Source organism: Botryllus schlosseri, chromosome 15 (assembly GCF_051294905.1).
Source record: "Botryllus schlosseri isolate E-star chromosome 15, Bs_hap1, whole genome shotgun sequence".
In the NCBI taxonomy this organism is placed as follows: domain Eukaryota; kingdom Metazoa; phylum Chordata; class Ascidiacea; order Stolidobranchia; family Styelidae; genus Botryllus; species Botryllus schlosseri.
Window position 1 is genome coordinate 7,266,646 of NC_137250.1, and position 24,818 is coordinate 7,291,463.

The 24,818-nt window shown below is 41.1% G+C and overlaps 1 protein-coding gene across 4 annotated transcripts in view; it reads left to right on the plus strand.

The window, feature by feature from the left end:
* Positions 1 to 301: 301 nt before the first annotated feature.
* The window catches only part of LOC145458014 (uncharacterized), a 61,434-nt gene continuing 36,917 nt past the window's right edge, over positions 302 to 24,818 (plus strand). For 3 of the 4 annotated variants that reach the window (XM_080336311.1, XM_080336312.1, XM_080336313.1), the window contains exons 1-4: positions 302 to 451; positions 2,756 to 2,870; positions 3,131 to 3,197; positions 23,157 to 23,203. In XM_080336311.1, coding sequence (XP_080192437.1) covers positions 2,769 to 2,870; positions 3,131 to 3,197; positions 23,157 to 23,203 — 216 coding nt within the window. In that variant the 5' untranslated portion in view covers positions 302 to 451; positions 2,756 to 2,768. Of the gene's footprint in view, positions 452 to 2,755; positions 2,871 to 3,130; positions 3,198 to 20,055; positions 20,102 to 23,156; positions 23,204 to 24,818 lie in introns of those variants that run through there. The other variant, XM_080336314.1, reaches the window with a different exon arrangement.

A 24,818-nucleotide genomic window follows, 5' to 3' on the forward strand; every position in this document is an offset into this window, starting at 1 on the left:
GTCTTCGTTGCAAACCAAATAGAGATCTAAATTAACTGATAACATTGGTTTCAATCAGTTGATATTCAAGACCTGCCTAGAATCCAGAGGTTTTGGCTCGAAGAAAATTTTTGTATTTTTCATTGATTCAAATGTCTTCATAGCTATGGAAAATAGGTAATGGAGCTTGTATATTTTGTAATTATGAACGGTTCAGCTCCAATCTATGTTACTATATATTGACTGCGAAATGAGCTGTAGCCACTCCGGCTCAGTAATCGTCCAACTTTGTTGTTTATGATGAAATTTTGTATCATTTCAGGTTTTAGCTGGAATTGAGCATATTTTTCTAACATTAATTTCTATCGGGACCATGAATAAAAGACTTCTCAAGTGACAGATCTTAAGCATAGCTCCATCCTATCTCCATTCTTGAATAGGACCTGTGTTCATGACTATTAAATATTGCTGGGTGAGTTTGTCTTGCTATTCATGTGTTCTGTTGTGGAATTTGTGGAAATGTTTTTTTCATTCTAAAAACCAAAGAGCTGATAACGGTTTATTAGCGATGGGCTGCTTAGCTAGGACAAATTGTACCATATTCCATCAGGTCTTCCATTTCATTACTATATGTAGTAGAGCAGATATTCGATTGCTACCGTAGACTGTACTGAGTTGTGTTGACTCCTTCCTTGCCCATCTAATCATAGTATCACATTCTTGCAATGCCTTCAACTGATGAAAATATCAATTAAAAATCAACTTGGAGATCCAACCACCTCCAATATTTTATCTGAATATGCCATCTTACTTGATGTAAATATGCTTTCCGGTGTTATAGTTCAATCAACAACTACCAAACCCTAGTGAATGACATTTTGCTCATCATTATTATACCCAACGTTATTAAGCTATAGTTTTAGGGTTTTTCCGGTAGTTTACCATATAGCTTTTGACATCATTTCTTTATAACTTCTGATTTTGTTTCAATATGGCTTTTCGAAATATTAGTTTGGAACGGGGATGCCTTATGTTTGGTTATTGAGAGCGTGTTCAGTTCAGTGTATATTTCATGTATGAAGTAGGCCTATATCCAATTTGTAGCTGGAGTTTGTTTTGGAGTGGTGCCCGCTTTATGCAAATGCACTTGCTTCAGCTGAAAGGCGAACAGTGTTTTGAATGTTACAGACCTGCAATATAATGAATGCTCAAGGTATAATGGGTATTGGAGCATAAATTCGGTAAAGCGTTGGTATTTTTAGCTTGATATTGAGTAGTACGACTAAGTGCTGCTCATATCTTTAAAAATGTCATTGAAAAATGGTTTGTGACAAAGCCTAGGTGGCATAGTGAATTGAATGAAAACCAGTTCTGATGTAAAGGAACATCATAAGTTACTAATATCGGTATTGAATCAAATGAAATTTTTGGGACATGCCATAACTGGTTTTCATGAATTTTTCACAATCAAATCCCGGACACTGTATTACTGTACCAAAAATTTTACGGTGGGGGGGGACTTCTTTCACCAAAAGGTTTGCAAGGTGATAAATTGTATTGTGAATCATAATTTATGATGCCTTGATGGGAAACGATATCAATATACAGATATCACAGTTTTGGCACAATTATTATCTTTGTAGGCCTGTCTCTAATCCTTGCACCATATTGGTTATTGATCAAGTTTTTATCTCGCGGTCCCAAATGGTTTCTGGAATTTGATATGGAGCTGGCCAGAATCATTCGAATGAAGTGTTTGAGTTGGATAAACTAAGTACGGTAGTGTAGTGTGTGCCAACGTCATAGAACTGTAAGAACACAAAAAGATGTGTACAATCCATCATTATACTAGCATGCTACAGCAAAAATAGTCCTTATCAGCTTTTATTAATAGGCTATCTCAAGGAATATGCGCGATATTGAGTTTACACACTAGTTTACATGGTTCTCGGCGGAAAATGTAAATAGATTAAAATAACAAACCCGGTGTAAGTAATCGAGCCCGCGGATGATGTATTTAAGGCAAATTGCGATGGTATGGAAAATTGTAAGAACCTGACGGCATGCGATGCGAACGGCAATTAATCAAACTTAATGAAAGAAATGTTTTTTGTTTTGTTGGCAGCCATTCCTTGCCCAATTACCAAGTTATTACTAGAGCTGTTGGAATGACACTAGAAGTAATTACCGGTAGTCTTCCATTTCAATAATGTCTGATGTATTTTTAACACGGTATATAGTAAGTATGGTGCGGAGGAAAGTAAAAATATGATAGGAATGAATGAGCTTTGTTGAAACAATTCAGACTGACTAACTTTGGTCAGTAATGACTGAGGCCATTTTGTGGTTTTGCCACATGTTTATTTAACGAAGATGCGCGTCTTACATTTGTTACCTGTAATTACTGTATTGAAACAAGTAGACACTTATCATTGTTGATGCGTTAACTTAGCGTGTTTCTAGATTTTGTAGTGTACTTCTACAATGATAATTTTCCTACTAATATATCGTGATTAAATTTTATCAGCATGCAATGTCATATTTTTGAAGGTCAGCCTAGCAATTTATGATGATGCATATTTCCAAATTGTTTATGCCTCTTATCTCAAATATTTTCAAGTTTATATTGTCTTTGCTATAAATTTACTCCTTATTCGACAGTACCAGTAAATTATTATCAGTTATGGGGCGTTGTCCAAGATTCTGTAGTGAACTCCCAGCCGTTGCCATGTTACAGTTGTTTGGGAACAATGCAGCATTTTCTTTGTACTTACAGGGGATAACTTGCAATGGCCATGCAGTCTGCACCCCAGAGGCAAAGCATTTATCAGGATAAAGATTTAGGAGACATCCTAGATTACAACAATTCGGTGGATGAATATCATCGGCAGGTACAGCACACTTTAATACCATCGGGGATCTGGTGACATTGTTTCAGCTTATACTTTTAATGCAATTTTTTCCGTTGGGGACGGACCCAGTTTGGTTGTTAAGAAAAAGAGCCATATTTAATGTCTTCTAACTACTGTATTTGCATTGTTGATTATGCCTATATTGTCAGGAGAGTGTCATTTGCAGGAAGTAATAGTTTGTAAATTTGTCAATAGCAGGAAGTAGGTGTTCATGTTATATCTGCGCCGCTTTTTATTAGGTGTTCAAAGGCAGAGACCATATCGGGAGCTGCGTCGGAATGTCTTCTGGGTCTTTCAAGCCTGCAGGTATCAAGTTTAGCGTTATTTCAACATCGGGTCACTGTCGCTACCCGGCAGCCAGATTAACACTGAAAATGCAAATCAAATTTTTTGAGTTGTAAATAGGCTATCGACCTATAGTCGCATAAGTAATCCAGACATGGTAAAGCTAGGGTCACGATTTCTCTTCTTTTAAGCGGATTTGTCCTTTTTTTACAGTAAGTTGATGGAGTCCTTGGAGGACGCCTAAATGTCCTCGTTTTTAGGAATTTGTCCTATTTTTCTTGAAAAAGTAATAAAATGCGATAAAAAACTTGACTCTTACGCAGCGAACGCCAGAGTTGGCAAGAAAATCAACGGAAAATACGGAGCGACAGGTATTTTGGGAGTATAGATGGGAAAGATGACCTTTTTTTGTCAACACATTACTATTAGTGGAAAACTTTTCGAAATCACCAGTTTTCTTTTTCGGTTCTAGAGCTTTCAGTGTTCTCTTTTTCGGATTGAAAAATATGGTAACCCTAGGTAAAGCATTCTATAATTTTGCTTCTTATGCTCCATGTCTGAATGCCTAAGTGCCTAAATTTATGCCTTCATGCATAAATACATCCCAACTACAAAGAATCCATGACAATGTAGTGAGCATGAGCATCTATATTTTATATGTTAACTGGCAGTATGTAGAGAATTATTCCATGCTTGTGTCAAATGCGGATCTGAATGATAGCAATCTGCAATACTATCGTCTAAAAGCATTGATAAATATGATGATATCATGCGACTTCTTTAGATTCGAAATTCTGTGTTTTGGTGATTATATTTGTAGATGGTGATCACTGATCACGTCCTACTGAAAGTATTCAGTATAGCAGCTCAAGCCGAGAGCTGAGGGACCTCACAGTGACGCGATAATACCATGTTTCATTGTAGCGTTTCATATAAGTGAAGCATGTTAGGTGACTCAAATTCCCGAGGGCCTCGGTAGGTTTGTGGGTACTGTGGCAGTTCTAAATTACGGAGTGAGTTGCGTTTTCAAGCGTCAACCGTCTTGAGCTGGTCTGTCAGCATGAGCCTCTGGTCATCAGAATCATTATTTTTGCCATTCTGATTGAAGGCCAATAGATATTAGCAATGCATTGCGGTTACCTGCAGCCAATAGCAATATCATATGTCTCCGTTACATCTTACTTTACTTGCTTGGATCAAACGGAACGGTCACACGACCAACAAAGAAAGACCACAAATATACACCTACCACCCGAGCACGCATGCATGCATTGCCAAAGACTATGAAGAAAAAAGAATAAACATTTAGATTGCATGATGCAGTTACCCCAAATACGGACGCGTGTCTAGTATTATGAAATTTTCTCATAAGTGGCCCGAGATATCTGTCTACTTGCATGAATGCTGGCAGCAAACACACTCTGACACTCGTCAAACATCGTCGCATACTCGCGTGCCGGGTGCTTCATCGACTTTCGCTATGTTATTTCATCCTCCGTAGAGCCGAATACTTATCGCCCTTGATGAAATGTTCAATTATTTGTGGTGGGGTTACCGCGAGGTCAGTGCGCTCTACTGAATGCGCACAATTGTGCAAGTACAGGTAATAACGCGAATTTGCGTTCAGGCTGATTCCTGCTGACCCAATCCGCATCGCTCGCTGTCCTTTCTCTCAACCCGCGGTATTTGTTTGTTTAGCGGTCGGTCTGGGTGATTTAAAGTCTGATTTTTGTGACAATAGTCGAAGAAAACCATCGTGTTTGATTTACAGTGTACAGTTTCAGCTTTGGCGCGGTGTTAATTGACGGAGGTGTGAGAATTTTGGTTGGGGGCCTTCCAGGGCATTGTGCGTTAAGTGGCGTACAGCGCGTTCGCCATTCAACTCGCGTTTACTCGTTGGTTTTGTTACGATCTGCCATATTTGAAATTCACACTTTCGGTGTCGCGTGTCGGCGACATGCTAACATGTCCAACCGGTTTTGTAAGGATGCCGGCCTCCCATCTGTCACCTCGGCCCGGTCGAGATTGATGACTAATTGCGGGTTTTCACTTCGATTCATAGCCGATGATTTAGTTGTCATTGGGAGCTCGGTTTGTATTGTATGGTCATTTTTGATCAGCGTGATTGAAATCTGAAATGCATTTCTTAATTCTGTCTTGAGCAGGGAATCCCAACCTTTTTGGATGTCGGGGCCGCACTTCAAACTTTAGAGCTAGTATGGAGCCGCATGGAAACACTCGAGTAGGCTACTTATAACGAAAATTTAAAGGTAGCTAGCCTACCTCTGAATCTCGCCGTTCAGCTAAATCAAAAGCGTGCACACTGCATATGCACATGCACATATACTTATATAGATTCTATATCAGTTATTCTAGCATTGATAGACGCAGATTGGCGAGTGCTCTAAATTGAAATAAACTGAAAATGCGTATCATTACTTCAACATACTATTATGCCGTTATGTGATAGCTCTTCAATGCATTCCAGCACTTAATGCACAAGTTTGCGGGGAACTATACGCTGAGAAATATTGGACTTTTCGCAATTTATACTTGTCCGTGAGCCGTTATTTTGATGTTAGTAAAATTGTGTCGAAAAAATAATCTTTGGTTTTCTTCGGACGCATGTAAACGCCTCTGATATACGTGGCTCTGTCTGGGGTTTTCAGACGCGGGTTGCAGTAACTTGTGCGAGACTTACACTTGTAAGTTGTCGACAGAGATTTACAACTCGGAAAGCATGAAAATTAACGACTCGCATTCCGAATTCTGCGTTCGATTAATGATGCGAAACAGTAATTCTGGATTTTCTAACCAAATGGCGGCATTTGGGGTGTGGATTACTTGTCAAATATGGAAATTATCGGACTCTGAAATCTATGAAATAAAATGCAAATATAGATGACCGGGTTATTCTGGAAAACGGAGCGTAACAACGTTGCCTTGTAACGAATGTAGGCGTATCTTTTCAACGAAGAAATATCGAGTCGTTTGAAGAGCTGTACGCCATAATTCGAGTACTCAATCGAAATCAAGGATTAAAACTAACGATTCGAGTCGTAGTGAGAGAGCACTGAAATTACACGCTCCTTGCCGATGATTTATCATCGAGAATTACAGTTTCGATAGTATTTACCACTGTTAGAGGCTATAAACCTCGATTGGTCATTCCGTAATATATGAAACGTGTAGTGCTACGCACGTTAGTGGGATCGGCCGACGGTATTTTTGCAAAGCGCAATGAAATAGGTATGGTTGAAAAAATACCAAACGATCATTACTGTGATATAGAACTGGCGTTGAATTGTTTGTGTTCGCATAAAAGGTACGTCATTGTTGTGACATCGGCTCGGCGTGTTTATCTGACAAAATTTTCAGTTGTCGACCACCAACACTTCGGCCATGTTCGATTTCGTTTCATGCGCCGCGCGCGCGTTTCCAGTTTCATTTCCATTCTTCCTTATCTCGTCGAGAGCTAATCTGTCGCGCGTTATCGTGACCGAAATTCGGTGCCTGCGCGCTGCAGCGTCGGCCTTATCGGCGCGAAGACGAAAAATTGGAAATGTCAAGTTCTACCCGGAACGCTCGTGACTTGACTGGGTTCCGCTGGATTGTCATCCGAAATCGATCGCGCCGCTTCTCGTTATATCGTCGGCGGGATCAAAGGAGCTCGTGTCCATTTTTCAAATTTTTAGATCCATTTGGGCCGTATCTTGGCCATGTTTATGTTTATCGCAGTGTCTCAAAGTTAATCACGGCCAACATAGGACCGAAAGAAAATGAACAACTTTACAGAAATTTTATTTTCTCGAAAGGTGTAAAATGGATTTTGATTTCACGGCGACGATATATTTCTGTGGTTCTATACGTTTTCAGCTTGAAACCGTTTTTACGAACCGGTGAAATTTCAATATCAAATCCGACCCACATTGCAAAAGTATGCAATTTGTAAAAAAAATGTACGATAACTTTTATTTATTGAGAAACTTGCCGGTGTCTTTTTGACACTACACGCCTGTTCTGCGCGGTTCTGCCGAAATTTCTGCACGGCAAACGCCGGTTAAAACCGCCAACTCGATTTTGACTGTTGACTTGGCTGTTCGTTAGATTCCATTGTAACTGCCAAGCGTCGGTAAATTGTACCGCTGTCGACTTCGGTTTAATTTTGTTTGAAGTATTCTGAATTTTCTCATGTCGCGGTCTTATCGAGTTGTCGGCTGCTTTTCAGCACATACAACACTTGTAGCATTGTGACGCAGGTTGTATGTCGATATAAAATATAAACTCTGTAAACCATAAACTCTTTATCACGACGCGAAGCGTTCTATATTATGTTCAAATTTTTTAAGTCTGTTTCAAGTTTAATGTTTTATTTCTTCAAACAATGGAAAAACATTCAGCCTCTTGCATTTTGCAATTGTGATAAAAATTTAAACATGTTGGTAAGTTGGCTGCTCTTTCTGGCTTTTGTCGGCTGCATTGTTGCGATAGCTTGCGCGGGGGTCGAGGTGATTAATGACGGGCGTACGTGGCCGGACCCGGCGTATTCGATGGCTTGAGTGACAACGATGCGGAATCTGAATTCCGAAACACGACACGAACAATTGCGTAAATATTTGCGCGCTGAGTGGTTGCCTGGCGGTTGACTTGTGCTTATCGTTAACGAATAAAGGACTTTTCGTGTTGCGCGGGGCTATCTGTCGTATAAGAAGTGGGATGATTAGGGCGAGTTTTTGCATACAACTTTTCACAGCTTCCTAAATACTCGGAAGTTATGTAGAATGGTGTTTTAAGCTGCTTGGAGGGCTCTTATATTTCAGCTTTTTGCAATTTTTTTTTTCGATTTTTAATGCAATCATCTTTTTACTGGCAATATTCGGCACTATATGTAAATAGATCGCTTGATTATTCCACTGGCGTTTAAATTTTAGGTCCTTTCTGATTTTACGTACATTCAGGCGAGATCGCCCGAAAATTATCACGGGATCAATTTTTAAGGCTGTCGATTTTGTTGAAGTCGCCGTTGCTACCGTGCCTTGGATACGGATCGATTCGAGTACCTCATGCCCTAATAATTTCAAGGAAATTGTCCATAAACGCAACTTTTTAGTGCGACTTTCTTGTGAAAAATAAATCCACTTTTTAGTGCAACTTTCGTGTATAATAAATGTAACTTTCCACGGATTTGACCGCACAAAAATTTGCCCTGGTGATGATGCTGCGCGTGTCCGGCAATCGTTCAAAGGACGTTCCGCATTCCCTGTCTGGACGAAATCTACAAACCCGGATTTTATTTCAAGTTTCTGTAAGCGTATTCGGCTCCATTTGATTTCCCCGTGCGCGACAGTGACTTTTTCAAGGAATACAAGAAAATTGAAGTTCAGCTGATATCAAATCGCACTAGAAGAAGATTTAGAATAAGAATTGTCCAGTTTTCCAAGCCTGCCCGCTGGCCAATTCATTTCGACGCAAGCCACCTTTGGCCACAATAAACTTTCGCTAACGGTTAAATATCAATCTGTTTACGCATATTGGCCGGCGTTTTTGCTTGATCGTTTCCGCGATCGTGACACATTCTGATACCGAATCTAAATGGAAAAAATAAAATAGTTGCGGTACACAGTATCGACGCTATTGGGAAGAAACACTTTGTCGCGAGTTTCTTGCGTTTTCGGAACCCGCGTTTCTTGTGCCGCGTTGAGTTTGTGACCCGCGCGCGTCCGCATTCGAAAATTATTTACGGTACGCGCCGACCCCAGCATTTGCAGTATGTGTAGAATTCGAATTGAGTTTTCGCGGATATAGCCGATTTTCAAAAGGTGGGTTTGGATTGTGATATTTTCGGAGTCTGTTACAGACTTCGTTAGAGATTTGAAGCATCCCTTAGCTGTCATAAATCATGGCTTTGGCACCCCCCGTGAGAGGTGTGCGTCTCAAAAATAATCGATGCGCTCGATGACAGACGCGTGGTTTTGAATTAATAAATTCGAAAATTTACGTTTCACCGATGGATTATGATATACAGAACTTGCGAATTTGGCATTAGAAATGTAATAACTATTATTAATATAAAAGGGATTCGTAAACGTTATATTAATAGTTTAGAAAATGAATGTATTGCTGAATATCAGCGTAAATTGTGATAAGGCACTTGCTGAATTTCGCATTAGAAATGTATTCACGATATTATTATTTTGAAAGCGACGCAATAATATTGTACTGCGAATTCTAAAATGAATGTTTCATTGAATATAAGTGTGAATTGTGGTATGTGGCACTTGACGAATTCGGCACCCGGCATCTATGTATCAATGCATTCGAGTTATGGAGCAGGGTGCCGTTTTTAACGTGTCGAATTCACTGGTAGCATTCTCAAACTGTAGCAATCGCCCATCTTTGGACCCCATTGCCGGGTCGAGTCGCGTTATTAAATTCGCAAAAGTGCCGACCTTAATCCGGTATACCTAGAAGGGACCGCCAAATAATGGCCAAGTAGGCGCACCTGGCCGTTCTCGAGTGTATTGTCCGTGCTCGCCTATACAGCCCTCGATCAACTAGTCCCATTTCGGTACACAGTCCCGTTGCGTCGGTCGTAATAATACGGATTCCTTATTACACTCCGCGATTGGCGTTAATAAGACGCAGATGTTCGCCCGTGTCAGACAATAGCCGGTGCAATATTTCGAGAACAGACCAGCACAAGACATCCATTAATAAACTACAGTCGAACGCTTTGATGCAACGCCCGATGACGGCGTATCGCTCGTAATGTGTTGTCTTCATCCTACTAAATTGGTAGGTTATGGAGTACAAATAAACTCGCGCGCGGACCGCGTAGTCTTGCTAAGCCCGGTACAATTGTGCGCGCGGTATGGCCTCGTACAACTGAACAAACCGCACGCATGTCAAATAGAAGGTTAATACTTTCCAATCAAGCCGCGCGCACCTGGTTCGTGAAGTGCGAGCCGCCGGTTCTCGACAATACGCCTTTTGCGATGTCTTGGAAATGTAACGCGGACACAACATGGCTTTGTGTTTTTGTTACGTGATGCGCAGTTGATTTTCGTGTTTTGCGACCGCCCGAAAGTTTGCTTCGTCATTAATCATGAGCGCGGCGATAGCGACGGTGCTCGGCCAATGCCGCCAAAGAACTGTGTTACTAGCGAAAAGCGACTTCTGGTGTAAAAATCATTTGTAAGCCGGCACTTCTCAATCGATTACAGCATTTCCCAGCGGTCATGGTCGGCATTGCTCCATATATGTATATTCGCTTGTCTTAATAATATAGAGTCCGTCTCTAGATGGTCTGAATTTTGTGATAGTTTGTTATAACGTGATGCTGCTTGGTAGGCAGCCCGTCGGCCTATCCTATATATCTGGTATTATGTTTGGCAGTATCAGAAAATTGCGTGCATCACAGCATCCATTGCGATAATACAACTAGATGACTCTTTTATCAAGAGTTCTCTGCACGCTTAAGTAATTCAGACAGATGCAAGAATGAAACCTATATGATAAAGTGTGACGTAACCAGCAGAATAATGACCATGAAAGTCGCATTCTGATGACAATGACAACGACAGTCTTTGAATAATATGTGGTACAATAACGAAAACGTTGAAGGTAAATAAAACAAACGTATTCGAAAATACGTGCCGGATGTAGATCGGGATAGTTTGTGATGTGGCCGGTCTTTTGTAATGTTATATAACTGGGGGATGTTGATATGGCGTTTCATTGTGGGAAACAAATTTCTGCCTTCGGAGTTTGGAGTTGTATTTGAGCCGTTATTGTCAACGGCATTTCGAAATATAATGTCTGATATAGAGCTCTACCGATATCAGATTTTGAGCCGATACCGATAAACCCGATATATTCAGCCGATATTCGAAAGATATGGAATCCAGATTCCAGATCAGTACGCGTTTCGGAGCTTTTATATGAAGACCATTGCGGGGCCTACGATAACTTATATGTTTGAACAATGAACACGAGTGTGAAATATATCTATATAAGAGGTGGGCAAGATTTTCGCTAATCACGGCCGTATTCCAGGGCATGGTCGTAATTAACTAACTGGACACAAAATACCTATTTTAAACTGTCCGAGTGTCCATGTACATGACCCCTGTACTGTGGACTAGTCTACTTTTCATACGGGCCTTTTATACGCACCGAAATCGCGAACGGTCATGCTATGAATAGTTAGTTACTGGGATTGGTTATGGTCGCGACAGGCGCGAAAATTTTTCAGATTCTCGAATGGATTCCGTCATTAATAGTAGCAGTATCACATATTACTATCAAATATTTATCCTTTCTCAGCCCATGTGATCGATTCACCGGTAGAGTTGATAGAGGGAGTGATTTTGAAAATTTAGGGCAAGTTATAAATGATGATGCATATTCGGTTGGGGCAATTGTTATTAGTCGCTTTGTTGCATGCTGTTATTTCTTGACCCCCATCAGGATTGTCGGTATAGTGGAAATATATTGGAATCTCTCGAATGTTCCAGAAGCAAATTTCTTTCGTGAGGAGCACACGATTCCGATTCCAGCTCATATTGCAAAGGGCGGTATCATATTAAAATGAAGTCGGATTGAATCGTGCGGAGCGCGAATAAAACTTCAAGATTAATTAAAATCTATCGAAAATTCGGTAGTGAATTCGTAATTTCAATTAGCATGTCGAAGGCCGCCAACGCATACCAATTGCATTCCGTGTCGACTGCCGCAAAAATTCCCTTCTACGGCCGCAGGTTTCCCACCCCTGATCTATATCAAATGTATCGATATTTTCAGTCAGCCGATCGCAGATTATTGCACTCCCCAGTAAAATGTTGCGAAGTCGCGTAAATTGCCGATATTTCTTAACCTCCAATGATCGATACCGATATTTCTCTGAAATTCTGATATCCGCTAGATTTTATCGACGCGCTCTGGCTGAGAAGCCGTCAATCTTGATGCTCTACGTGGCTTAATCTGGTCGCGAGAAACTCCCTTACGGATATCGCGATCTCATTGAATACCCGTTCAATCAGACGTAATCTCCATTTCATTTGCAGTCGATTGGATTCGTAACCATTAACCATACTCTGATTACGGAAACGGGTGCCTTTATTTTGTACATGCAAGCTAATGAAAAGCTAATGCAGCTAATTAAGCTAATGAAAAGCTAATTAAGCTAATGAAAAGCTAATGCAGCTAAGTAAGCTAATGAAAAGCTAAGTAAGCTAATGAAAAGCTAATGCAGCTAAGTAAGCTAATGAAAAGCTAAGTAAGCTAATGAAAAGCTAATTAAGCTAATGAAAAGTTAATGAAAAGCTAATTAAGCTAATGAAAAGCTAATTAAGCTAATGAAAAGCTAATTAAGCTAATGAAAAAGTAAGCTAATTAAAAGTAAGCTAATGAAAAGCTAATTAAGCTAATGAAAAGCCAATTAAGCTAATGAAAAAGTAAGCTAATTAAAAGTAAGCTAATGAAAAGCTAATTAAGCTAATGAAAAGCTAATTAAGCTAATGAAAAGCTAATTAAACTAATGAAAAAGTAATCTAATGAAAAGTAAGCTAATGAAAAGCTTATGAAGCTAATGGAAAGCTAATTAAGCTAATGAAAAAGTAAGCTAATGAAAAGTAAGCTAATGAAAAGTACGCTAATGAAAAGCTAATTAAGCTAAAAGCTAATGACGCTAAAGCACGGTGGACTTTCGACCCGCCTGGCGGGAGCAGACCTTTTAATGTGGCCCATGCATTTCAAAGGGGAGTTTGGACTTTGAAAATCTTCGAGCTCGCCTATACCTTAACGTGGGCGACATAACTGTCGCAACTTTGCCGCGCGTCGCCTACCCCAAAACACGCGGCCCTATGGCAAACCGCCCATACTTGCTCGGATCGATCCCAGATTTCGTGTGAGCCTAGTCGTGGGGGGTGTTTGGCCGAGAAATTTTTTAGAATATTTTCCAAAAATTTTTTTGAACTTCGACTTTCTTTCAATTTCGTCCCCATGTTAAAATATAGGGAAGCTGGACTTGAAAATTTTCGAGACTTTTCGGACTTTCACATTTTTTCGATTTGCTCCATGCTAAAGGACAGGAAAGTTGGACTTGATCGTTTTTTCGAAAAAAATAATTTTTAATTATGTTTTTTCGATTCCCACTTTTCTGGTATCGTTGACCCAGCGGACGCAGTAGAACACGCCGGTACCGTCGACGTGGCTCTAGGACAGTGATTCCCAACCGCGGCCCTCAGCTAACCTTCTTGCGGCCCCCACGAAAATATTGAGAAATCGGTATATGAAAAAAAATTATATCTATAAAATACTCTTGCTTGGCTTGGAGTATGGAGTTTTCAATTAGGATTGCTTGAAAGTTGTGAGTAGACTGCTAAGATTACGTCACTGCTGTTTCAATGCAATGTGCCCTAACTTTGCAGTTGAACGAGCAGTATTACTTATAGATATAGGTAGCCTATAGATACAGGTATTGACAGGACCGTAACTGCCGCACCCCAAGCCGAAGCGAGCTCGAAGGAGGCCAAAAATTATTTAGTGAATTAGCATAAATCATACAGTATTTTGTGAAATTTTCTGCAACTTTTTCAAAAATGGCGCGATTTCAAGTTTCCAAGTACGTTAATTATTGGGTACTCTTCCACCAAGATAAAATGCGCAAGATTTATAGAAGTGGGCATATCGGCGTTGGCCATTACCGTGCCACGACGCACGAAGACATAAAGTTTTAGGCCATGTAACATGCGACTCCAAGAAGTGTGCCAGAATTATCGGCAACGAGAAAACCTTGGCCGAAAAGGACTGCCCTTACGCTGACCGAAAACTTCGTTATGTAAATAAAAAATACATATAGGTATAATTGACCATAGGCGCCTAAATGACTGGCGCCGAATGTTCCTGTCTTTGCAATCTGAACCTCACGAGACAAATAGGCTGCCATCCCGCAGGGAAGAATTATATGCCAGTGAAGAACTACCAATTTGAAATCGTGTGCATCTTTTAGTTTAGTACGTTTGGGCGATTCTATATTTTTGATATAGCAGACTGGAGGTCACGAAATAACATCATGTAACGAAGTCGTACCAACAGGTTCGCCCGTCCGAATATGTTTAATCATTATTTACGGGCCCTACAGTTTCCAAGACACCTCACTCAGCTCTACCGGTAAATCTGATTACGTGAGCAGAGAGGACAAGTAATTGATAGCAATATATATGCAATTCCCGATCTTATTGACCTAATTTATTTTGAATTATCGAAAATTTTCGGGCTCCACGCTGGCTCACTAAACGGGGATCCTGATTTCGTGGCAGAAGCGAACAACGGGATGGGGGGTCGGTTCATCACCCTATGGGAACTCAAGACCAAAGTGTTTTGGGTGGCCTGACGAAGTGCTGTTTCGTTCCTGCCAATGGGTATACGCCCGAAGATGTTTAATTATTATTGAGTGGTCCTACCTTTTCAAACACAACTCCCTCGGCTCAACCGGTCAATCTGATTACGTGAGCAGATAGGGGATAAAAATTGATACCAATATATATGCAATTCCTGATTATATTGACCGATTCAATCATGAATTGTAGAAATTTTTCGCGCTTCGCGTGATTAGTCGAGAGAAGCTGCCTAAAACCGACACCCGATTTAGATGATAAATAGCGGTAAACAGCCATCAAGCCTAAGGGGGGCTGGGGGCTTCGAAGTTCGGTTTATCACTCTATGGGGGGCCCAAGAGCAACGTTTTAGGGGGGCCTGACGAAGTGCTGTTACGGCCCCTGGTATTGATAACTAATTTACGGATAGATGTGCAACAAGTGACTCACCAGGGTTGTAATGACTCGAGTAAGACTCGAATCACGATTTTCTGATGACTCGACTTGACTCGAGTCATTTTCTCAAAATCGAGAAATGACTCGACTCGACTCGAGTCAATCTGTGTATTGACTCGACATGGACTCGAGTCATATGACTCGAGACTCAGACGGCCAAGACCGACATTTCATGGTAATTTCGAAGAACAGTAAAGTAACCACCCTGTTGGGATTTCGTCTATTGGTACTGGTGCTTGAAAATGCGACCAGAAACTGTTAAAAGTGATGAAAATTCGTATATTATAAATGCGAACCATTCGATATCACCAAACAGATTTGTAAAAGTGGGTTTACCAAGACTTAACTGGAAACTGACGAGCAGTTAACACAATGACTTGGACTCGGACTCGAGTTATAATAACATGACTCGGACTCGAACCTCTGCTCGATAACTTGGAATCGGAGTTGACTCGGTGGTGAATTGAAAATGACTCGAGTCAAAACTATAACAGTGAGATTGACATGTGACTCGGAGCTTTGTGACTTGGTTACAACCCTGTGACTCACGATTGAGTACGCCAAGATGCGTACTGCTTAGCCGGCAAAAAGCAGCATAATTGGCAGTCCTATAGCTCGCGACCCAAGCGTCCGAATAATTTGATATGTCGGTGTTTATCGAAAGCAAGTGTCGCACTGATTCCAAAAATACGAATTGAAATCTCGCCAGGGCAATAAAACTACTCCGAAATAGCCAGCAAAGGTTGATTGTTGTGAACAACGGGAGCGCGGCAACACAATGGCCAATGGCGTCAAGCGAATGATCGGAACAATGCCAATTTTCATATTTTGATGACTATTTTGGGTTCCTTTCATTGCCCTGGTATTCGTGCGGCCCCGACCGCACTCTGAAACTCTAAATTTGGCCCTGCCACCGAAAAAGGTTGAGAACCACTGCTCTAAGAGGTCGCAGAAAGATTTCAGATTTTTATCCTCGTTCTGTCATTAGGAGCTCGAATCGACTATCCGCTTAGCTCTACGACGCACAGGAGCCGAGATACGACGTTTCGTGTTATAGCTCGGCTCCTGTGAGGCCCAGCCCCAAGCTCGACCCCTCGTTGGAAGCGCCGCAAAGAGGCGAAGCCGGAGAAAAAAAATCATCCGGATCGGGATATCCGGAGCCGATATATGTCCGATCAAAGGGCCCCAAAAAGCGACTTTTGATCGGCTCTGGAGGCCATACCCTTTGTCCGATCCGGATAATTCTTTCACAGGGTGTCTTGAAATAGGGAGAGCAACACGCGACTAGGGGTGTTTCGAGGGGGAAAAAATTTCGGACTTTAACTTTTTTTCGATTTCGTCTCCGTGTTAAAGTATAGGGAAGTTGGACTTCGGTCGATTTTTCAGAAATTTCATGATTTTTCAATTTTATCGATTCCCGACTTTCTGCTATTGGTCGAAGCGGCGCACGCTGAAGTTCGAAAAATTTTTCGGAAAATTTCTAAAAATTTTTGCGGCCAAACACCCCCACGACTAGGCTCACACGAAATCTGGGACCGATCCGAGCGAGTATAGGCGGTTTGCCATAGAGCTGCGTGTTTTGGGTTAGGCGACGCGCGGCAAAGTTGCAGCAGTTATGTCGCTCACGTTAAAGTATAGGCGAGCTCGAAAATTTTCAAACTCCAAACTCCCCTTTGAAATGCATAGGCCACGTTAAAAGGTCTGCTCCCGCTAGGCGGATCGAAAGGCCCCCGTGCTACAGCATAGTTGTTAGATAGCTTAATTGACTTTTCATTAGCTTACTTTTCATTAGCTTACTTTTTAATTAGATTAATTAGCTTTTATATTAGCTTCATTAGCTTTTCATTAGCATACTTTTCATTAGCCTACTTTTTCATTAGCTTAATTAGCTTTTCATTAGCTTAATTAGCTTTTCATTAGCTTAATTAGCTTTTCATTAGCTTAATTAGCTTTTCATTAGCTTTTCATTAGCTTAATTAGCTTTTCATTAGCTTACTTAGCTTTTCATTAGCTTAATTAGCTGCATTAGCTTTTCATTAGCTTGCATGTACAAAATAAAGGCACCCTTACGTAACGAATCAAACGTGTTTGCATGGGACGCTCTCCCGCCCGTCGTTCTTTCTGCGCGATTTTAATGGAGATTACGCAGAAAGAAAACTTTGGTTACAGTACACTTAAATTGCCGCTTTGATTGACCGGGGTTTCCTTTCTCGAGGTGCCGCTCGCGAATTGATATCGCCAGCTGTGTCAATAAATGAGAAAAAAGGTATATACATACTTGGATGGAGTGGGCGAGGATGATTTACGCTTTACGCACGGTTTTAAACCGGCGCGTCTTATTTTAAGACCCGGTCCGACTTTATCATCTTAAAAAACTGTGCGGGTATTTGTTATCTGCGGTTACCGCGTGTTGGCGTAGGATTCCAAATTCCAACTACGCAGTATTCGGCACTTTGAAACTAGTTGTTGTTACTTCCTGCGCGGTGTGTCCGACTGTGGTAGACGTGTAGTCTTCGTTGGTACTCGTGTAGCAGTGCAAGTGATACTGTAAATTTTTAGTGAACTCAAAGCTTGAAGCATAGAGACCAAAACTGGCTTTAATGAATTTATCAACTTAATGTATTTCAATAGCTGCTCAAGTTAATGAGACATCTGTAGTCGGTCAAAGGTTACTATAAGTTCTTTAAAACACTGACTGCACGTTGGAAGTAGAAACCCTCAGCTAATGCGCGTGAACATCAGGCAGATTGGAACGCAGCTTCGTCTCGTTAATGTTCCGTTCATGTTTGCTCGCAAATGAATGTAGACCCGCGGGCCACATCATCATGTAAGACCGGAGACTGTCCGCGGGTCGTATGTTGCCCGCCCCCCGAGTTAATCGGAGGTCAATACTTTGGAGATTACGCAGTGTATCCTCGCGGCCAACACAAAATGACTATTGATTGGCCTAATAAAGAGGTGCGATATTTGAAAATATATTTTTTTCGTCATTTTTAATGATAAATTCGAAACTTTCTACTACAAAAATCGCTTCTACTGGTTGGAATTGGGCCAAAGTTGGTGTGCAGCGTTGTTTTCACCAACCTAATAATTTTATCACATAGCCAGTGAAATCTGAAGAATAAGTTTTTTTTTAACAGCCCTACTGATCACCTCTGCTCATTTCAAGCTCGATTTCAACATCTTAAGATGTTCGGATGTAGGCGTTGTATCGTTACTAGGAGTGTATCTGCCTTTTAAGACTATATGGGTGACTGTGTTGCGAAACGCTTCCATTGTGCCGTTATGAGTGCGCGGTGCGCTCGCGATTTGCCGCACCTGTCGAGTTAAGCCACCGCAAACGCTCATCGCCACGTTGCGTTTATCCGCGGCTTATGTCGGAGTCCGATGCGCTTTTCTCGAAACCCGAAAGTGACTTTTTGATCCTGTTCGCGGGGGCGTGCGCTTTGGATCGACGAAAAACCGGAGGAATGCCAGCGTTGAGTGTGCCTGTTAACTTCAATTGCCAGAGTTTAGAAAACCATAGGCTGACCATGACCATGCAATCCCAACTTAACTTGTCGATGTGATAATCTAATTCTGCGAGTTTTACATCACCGTCGTAGATAGTATGGATTGAATAATATATTCATATTGAAATAAGCCCGGATAATTTCGGCTGACAGTCATCAGTGGTAATCGTTAGCAACTAGTAGATTGTGGTTAGAAAATTGTGAACTTTCACAAGATCCGTAGACATTAGAGAAGCGATTCTTGACCTTACTAACCTGGCGAACCATTATGATAATCTTCCAGCATTCGGCGAACCCTAAATTTTCGCCTGTAGTCACAAAGACAGAGATCTACCCCGTCATTCAGCTAATGCTGAATTCTACGGAATACCAGTGCACAAAATAAACATTTCGTCAACAACAGTGGTAAAAGAACAGAACCAGTAACACATGATTTTCACGCAGACCAAAATGACTATAACGGATAGGTTATTTATTGCATATCAGCGTGATTTCTGCTGTGTAAGTCGAGCGTACGCAGTCTTGACCTACAGCGAACCGCTGGGTTTCCTGTGAACCGCTGCATCAGAGCATACGACACAATAGCATGTGAAACTTGAGCACTGACTTGTCCAGCTAGAAAATTTTCTGTTTTTCAAAATTAGACTGCAATTAGGATTACCGTATAGCTATCCATTTTTTTCTAAATTGGACTAGAATTAGAATTATAGCTGCGCAGTTATTTCCAAATTAGAGTATAATTAGAATTATTGTTGCATAGACTTTCCCAAATTAGATTAGGATTCGAATCACTGGATTCGCGAATACCAAGAAATTGAACCAAGTTCAGTTCTTTCCAAAGCAGAGTTCATCTAATAAGCGCAAGAATGGCAAATGTCTGTACAGGAAACTTGGCTCGTTTCACACTATACCGTCCTCCCGCGGCCTGCGATAAGTTATTGTAGGCCCCGTTCTCCTGTTGCGTTTTCCGGAAAATTAGGTTAGAATTGAAGCAAAGAAACATTTGCCAAATTAGATTAAAGTTAGATTACTGATATATCGCTCTAATTAGTCTAATTCGGGGGGGTTCCCAACCTAGGGGTCGCGACCCCTATGGGTCAATGCTTATTCTGTCGGTTCGCGTAGACCATAATTATACACAGGAATGTCAATTAAGCAGATGCTATCATTTCTGAATATTTTAGTTCATTTTCAAAATATGAGATAAAACGGCCTCTGGGAAATGCGAACCCGGCAGGCAAGGTATCAGATCAGCCGAAGCGTCATTTTGAAGCGCCACCTACTATGACGTAACATTGGTGTTGTTGTTTACGGTATTCATCGATTACAATGGTCATGGTCAGTTACACCAGGCCGATATTCCTTATTTTTGATACCGTAACTGCCGGCTTGTAGCACGGGGATGAGATGGCGAGCAGGAGCCTAGATGAACCTCTGCCTGACTCGAAGCCACAATCCGTTGGTGTTGTAGCTGTGGGTTATACCACCACGCTATCGCGCCATTTCAAGGTTGGGGTCTCGCCATAAGTATGCATAGAAACCAACAGGATGGTAAATTTTCTTTCCCGGAAAATTACAAGTGAGTGACCGGTTGTGCTATTCGTTAAGAGTATAATACGCAGAAATTCACGTAGCAATACTTGACAACTTCAATTGGATGTAGAGAAAAATCATTACAAAAGACCTAAATACGTTGCTATACTCTTTATTTGGTTTCTTAATCCATTTCACATCGCTATTTGGGGTCGCGGCCATAAAACTAGAATTATCTGGTCTGCTTGGGCCTGCGGCACTTCAGCATGTGTGTTAGAGCTCGGGTTAGGTTGAGGGCTCCGTCATGGTTTGTCAGGTATCGGGGTCAGGGTTTTAAAGCCGCATGCTCAATTGTCGAACAACCCTTTCACGGATGCCGACAGTCAGACTCGAGTCTTCATTGTGACGTCACCATCGCGTTCACTTCGTTCTCGGCGAATGGAAAAATATGCGTCTCTCGTAATTCGAAGCTGGGCGTGTGCCGCTGGAGTCCCACGTTACGCCCCCTGCCTCTTATCATATTCGAAACTGCGCTCTCTGTGATTTCGCGAATTTCCATGCGGCATGGTAGAACGCGGTTATTTTGTTAGTACTTTTGAGTGTCTGTACATCATATAAGCTACTATGAGGTGTTTGTGTGCGGTACGCTTACGATTTAGTCTCCAGGTACGCTCAGCAGTATGTCTAATTCCTCTCGACGGTGCTGTCTTGTTTGCACAGCGGCCGTTGGATTATTTATGTCTGTCATACCGGTATTCGACTTTGCAGCGGTTCTAGGTAGTGTCGGGCGGCTACGAAAATTTTCAGTTTCTCTAAATTAGATAATAATTGGAATTATAGCTACACAAACTTTTTCCAAATTAGATTATAATTAGAATTACCGAATTGGACATTGAATGAAGTTCCGTGAATATCAAGCCATAGCTCATTCTTATGAGCATGGCAAAAGTACGTTTCTCCTGCAGCATTTACGGCAAAGCCAGAAATTAGATTGCAATTATCATTAGAGCATAGACAGATTTCACTAATTAGTTTAGAATTACAGCAAAGTAACATTTGCTTCATTAGAATAGAATTAGATTGCCAGCATTTCCTTCTAATTGGCCAAATTAGACGACAAGAATTCACGAATTAGATGCGAATTAAATTTCTGGCATTTTGCTCAAATTAGCGTAATTGGACAACTGTAGAATTATCCGGCTGTCCAAGTGTGGCTCTATGGACTCAGGTAATGTATGATCTTGGTGAACGCGCTGGTATCGCGCGTCTTCCAGTCCGGCGGCATTAGGCGATATTTGCGAGTTTATTTCGTGGGATAGTTGAGGTTAGCGGTGAGCTATTGTGTCTCAGGTGCGAATGGTCAGGGTCACTGATAATATTCGTTTGTCGTCGTGAAATCGCGCTTTTGCGTCTTGAAGCATGTGGTTAACGGAAGAGGTTGTCAGTAATTAGCTGTACAAACTTCAGTGGTTGTGTTTGGGATTGGTTCCGTTTCTAGGTGGTTTAATAGTTTTCATTTTTTTAAAGTAAACTCGGCCTGGTGAGGGTAGGAGAAAGTAGCTGGTTAGGCTGGGAGAAGTTATTAGGTCGGCTAACAAAACGTTGCACACCAAATTTGACTCAATTCCGACTTGTAGAAGAGAAGCTATCAGAGTTAAGAATTTTTTAATTTCTTATAATTTTTTTTCAAATATCACTGACCACCCCATGGAATTGTCAAGTAGTCTAATAAAACGATACACAGCAAATTTTGCTCGATTCCAACCGGTACAAGCGAAGTTATTGGAGTCGAAAATCCTGGATTTAAAAAATAGTTATTCACAGTGTGTAAATGTGTAATCCAAGGATTTTTAATGAAAAACTCGAATACCTTCTACGGGCTGAACTCGAATACCTTCGCTTCTACGGGCTGGAATTGAGTCAAATTTGTTTTGCGTCGTTTTTGTATAGACAGCTTAACAACTTCTAATAGCTTTACTTCTACTCGCCGGAATTAACCCAAATTTGGCGCGTAACGTTTTTTAGCCGCCCCAACAAATTTCAGGTAATAGCCGCCGTTCGAATAGCACCCAGTATGTAAATTTATGGTAAACTGGAGCGATGGTGTTGAACCTCTGAAAGGTTCAGGTTCGTGTGAACGCGAACCTTTTTGATAGGGTTCTGTTTGAATGCGAAGGTGAACCTCATGACGTCACGTGACGTCGTGTTGCTAATTCCAACCCTACATTTCAGTGAAATGATAGCCTACATACACACGATACCTAGCGACGACTCGGGCCACATGATGCCACAATCCTGAAGTACATATCGGCGTTTTAAAAGTTACAAATTGTATCAGTTGGGGCAATCAAAGGATATAATAATCCCATAAAATCAATATCTTCCGTCACTTTGCCAACAATTTCGACGAAAACTTACAAGGGAATATAAGCTTACGCCTTAGCGGTCTACGCCAGACCGGACAATGGATTCGGTGTCTGAGTATTGCTACGTTGATATTGAGCAGAGTGTAAAACGGGTTTCTATACTTGACACCGATATTACCCCAGCACCAAGTTATACAGCATTAGCCAACACCCCGATCGCACGGATTTGATTTTTATGATGCAATAAACATATGCAATCAAGATTGACGACGTACGCCTGTTAGATTTTTTACATCAGACAACGATATCAATTTCATTGATTGGTTGAATAAGCGTCATCCGCTGAATATACATGTAGAAGTAGTGTATTTCGCTCTTGGTGTTGATTTTTTTTTATGCTGCCAGCGCCGTGCATAGGGAGGTGCGAAGTTGAAATGCAAAGAAGTTCAGCCAAAGATTGTGCATTGTACAATGTAGGCTACAATGAGGTGAAAAATTGTAATATATGATATAGGTTCACAGTGCATAACCTACCAAGGTTCGTTTATGAACGTGAACCTCTAAATTTCTGAGGTTCACGCACAGAACGCGAACGTGAACCGCACGCTCACACCATCCCAACTGTTTCCACTGCCAGTGCGCAGGGTGGGCCGCAGCACTGCGCCTTACAAGCAACCGGTGCTATTTTCTCTCGTCGCGATGGCATAATAATAACTAGCCGTCCCTTTTTCACAGGTTGGGAATCGGTGAGAGAACGGAGGAGCTATTCTGTGTCTTCGACCGTGAGTATTTTCTTCCCTTTTTTCGCGATTTGCTTCGTCGACGGTAGATGGCGCGCGAGCTCTCTCTCCGCGCGGGGTTGAGCTGTCGGAATGTTTTAGAAATGGTGCACTCTGAGCGAAAAAAAGTGTGTATGCATTGCAAAGCCTTGTGTCAGCTGTGATATACTGGTGTGAATATACAGAAGGGGTGTTCAAAAATGAATTTTTTTCTCAAATTGTACTGGCTACTTGATAAAATTGCTAGGTTACCTAGTTTAAGCCTACACACCAATTTTGGTTCAATTCCAACCAGTAGCCGCATTGCTACAGCAGAAGGAAGTATCTATTTAATATATAAAAATGAATTAACAAAAATTTCAAAAATTTCTGTTCACCCCATGAAAGGGTTAGACCAGTGGTTCTTAACCTGGGGGTAATTACCCCAAAGGGGTAATTTACCAATTTCTGGGGGGTAATTCAAATTTTTATACTTATAACGCTGCACTGAAGTATTTTCAAACGTAAATATGAATGTAGGCTAACATATGGTTTTGCAAGCTTGTAGGCCTATATATTTCGTTTCACTTAATACACCATGCCTGCTGTGATATCATAGTAACCATTAGTGATTATGAATAACAGGGCCGAATGTAGTTCAGTATAGTGCTAGGTAATTCTAATTTATTTCGCAGTAGTGCGGATCATATATTGTTGCGCATGCTGACAAATTGAAAGACAACAAGGGGCGTCTAAGTTTAGCTTTACACCTATAATGCAGTAACAATATCGTAGAAATATAGTTGTTAGTATTGCAAAGTGTAGTGGTGGTCTAGTCTAGTCAGTAAAATTAAGTTTGAAATCGTCAACATGCCTTTGAAGAAACGAGGGGAAGATTTTGGAACCTTCTGGGTTCTCCTTCAAAAATGAATAACCAATCTTCGTCATAATGGCATTGAACCTTCTGATTGAATTTCCTTCAACTTATTGCTGTGAAGCAGGGTTTTCTATCAAAACTGAATGATTTTGCGTTTGACAATTACATGAGGGACGTTGTCGATTATTATCATACCTTTGATTTATATTTGACCACTGGATAACACGAAAACAGCATCAGCCTTCGCATGGACTTGATATTTTTAACAGTGTAACTTTCAGTGTACATTATGACGTCATATTTGTGCTGTTCTTCGATTAATTGAGTGCAAGCTGTAATTTGTCATTTTTTGAAAAGGGGTAATTGCATCCCGTCATTTTCTTCTTGGGGGTAACGATATGAAAAAGGTTAAGAACCCCTGGGTTAGACTGTCTATGGAAACGATGTTCACCAAATTTGGCTCAATTCCAACCAGTGGGATCGGAGTTATTGCCGTCGAAAATTTGGATTTGAATAAAATAGTATTTACGGTGGGCATACCGATAGTAAATAAAGAATCGGTCACCGTAAATACTATTTTATTCAATTCCAAAATTTTTCGACGGCAATAACTCCGCTTCCACTGGTTGGAATTGAACCAAATTTGGTGTGTAGGCTTAAATTAGGTAACCTAACAATTTTATCAAGTAGTCAGTAATCAGTATGATTTGAGAAAAACCGCCATTTTTGAATGCCCCTATTGTGCATACCCTTGTATCAGCT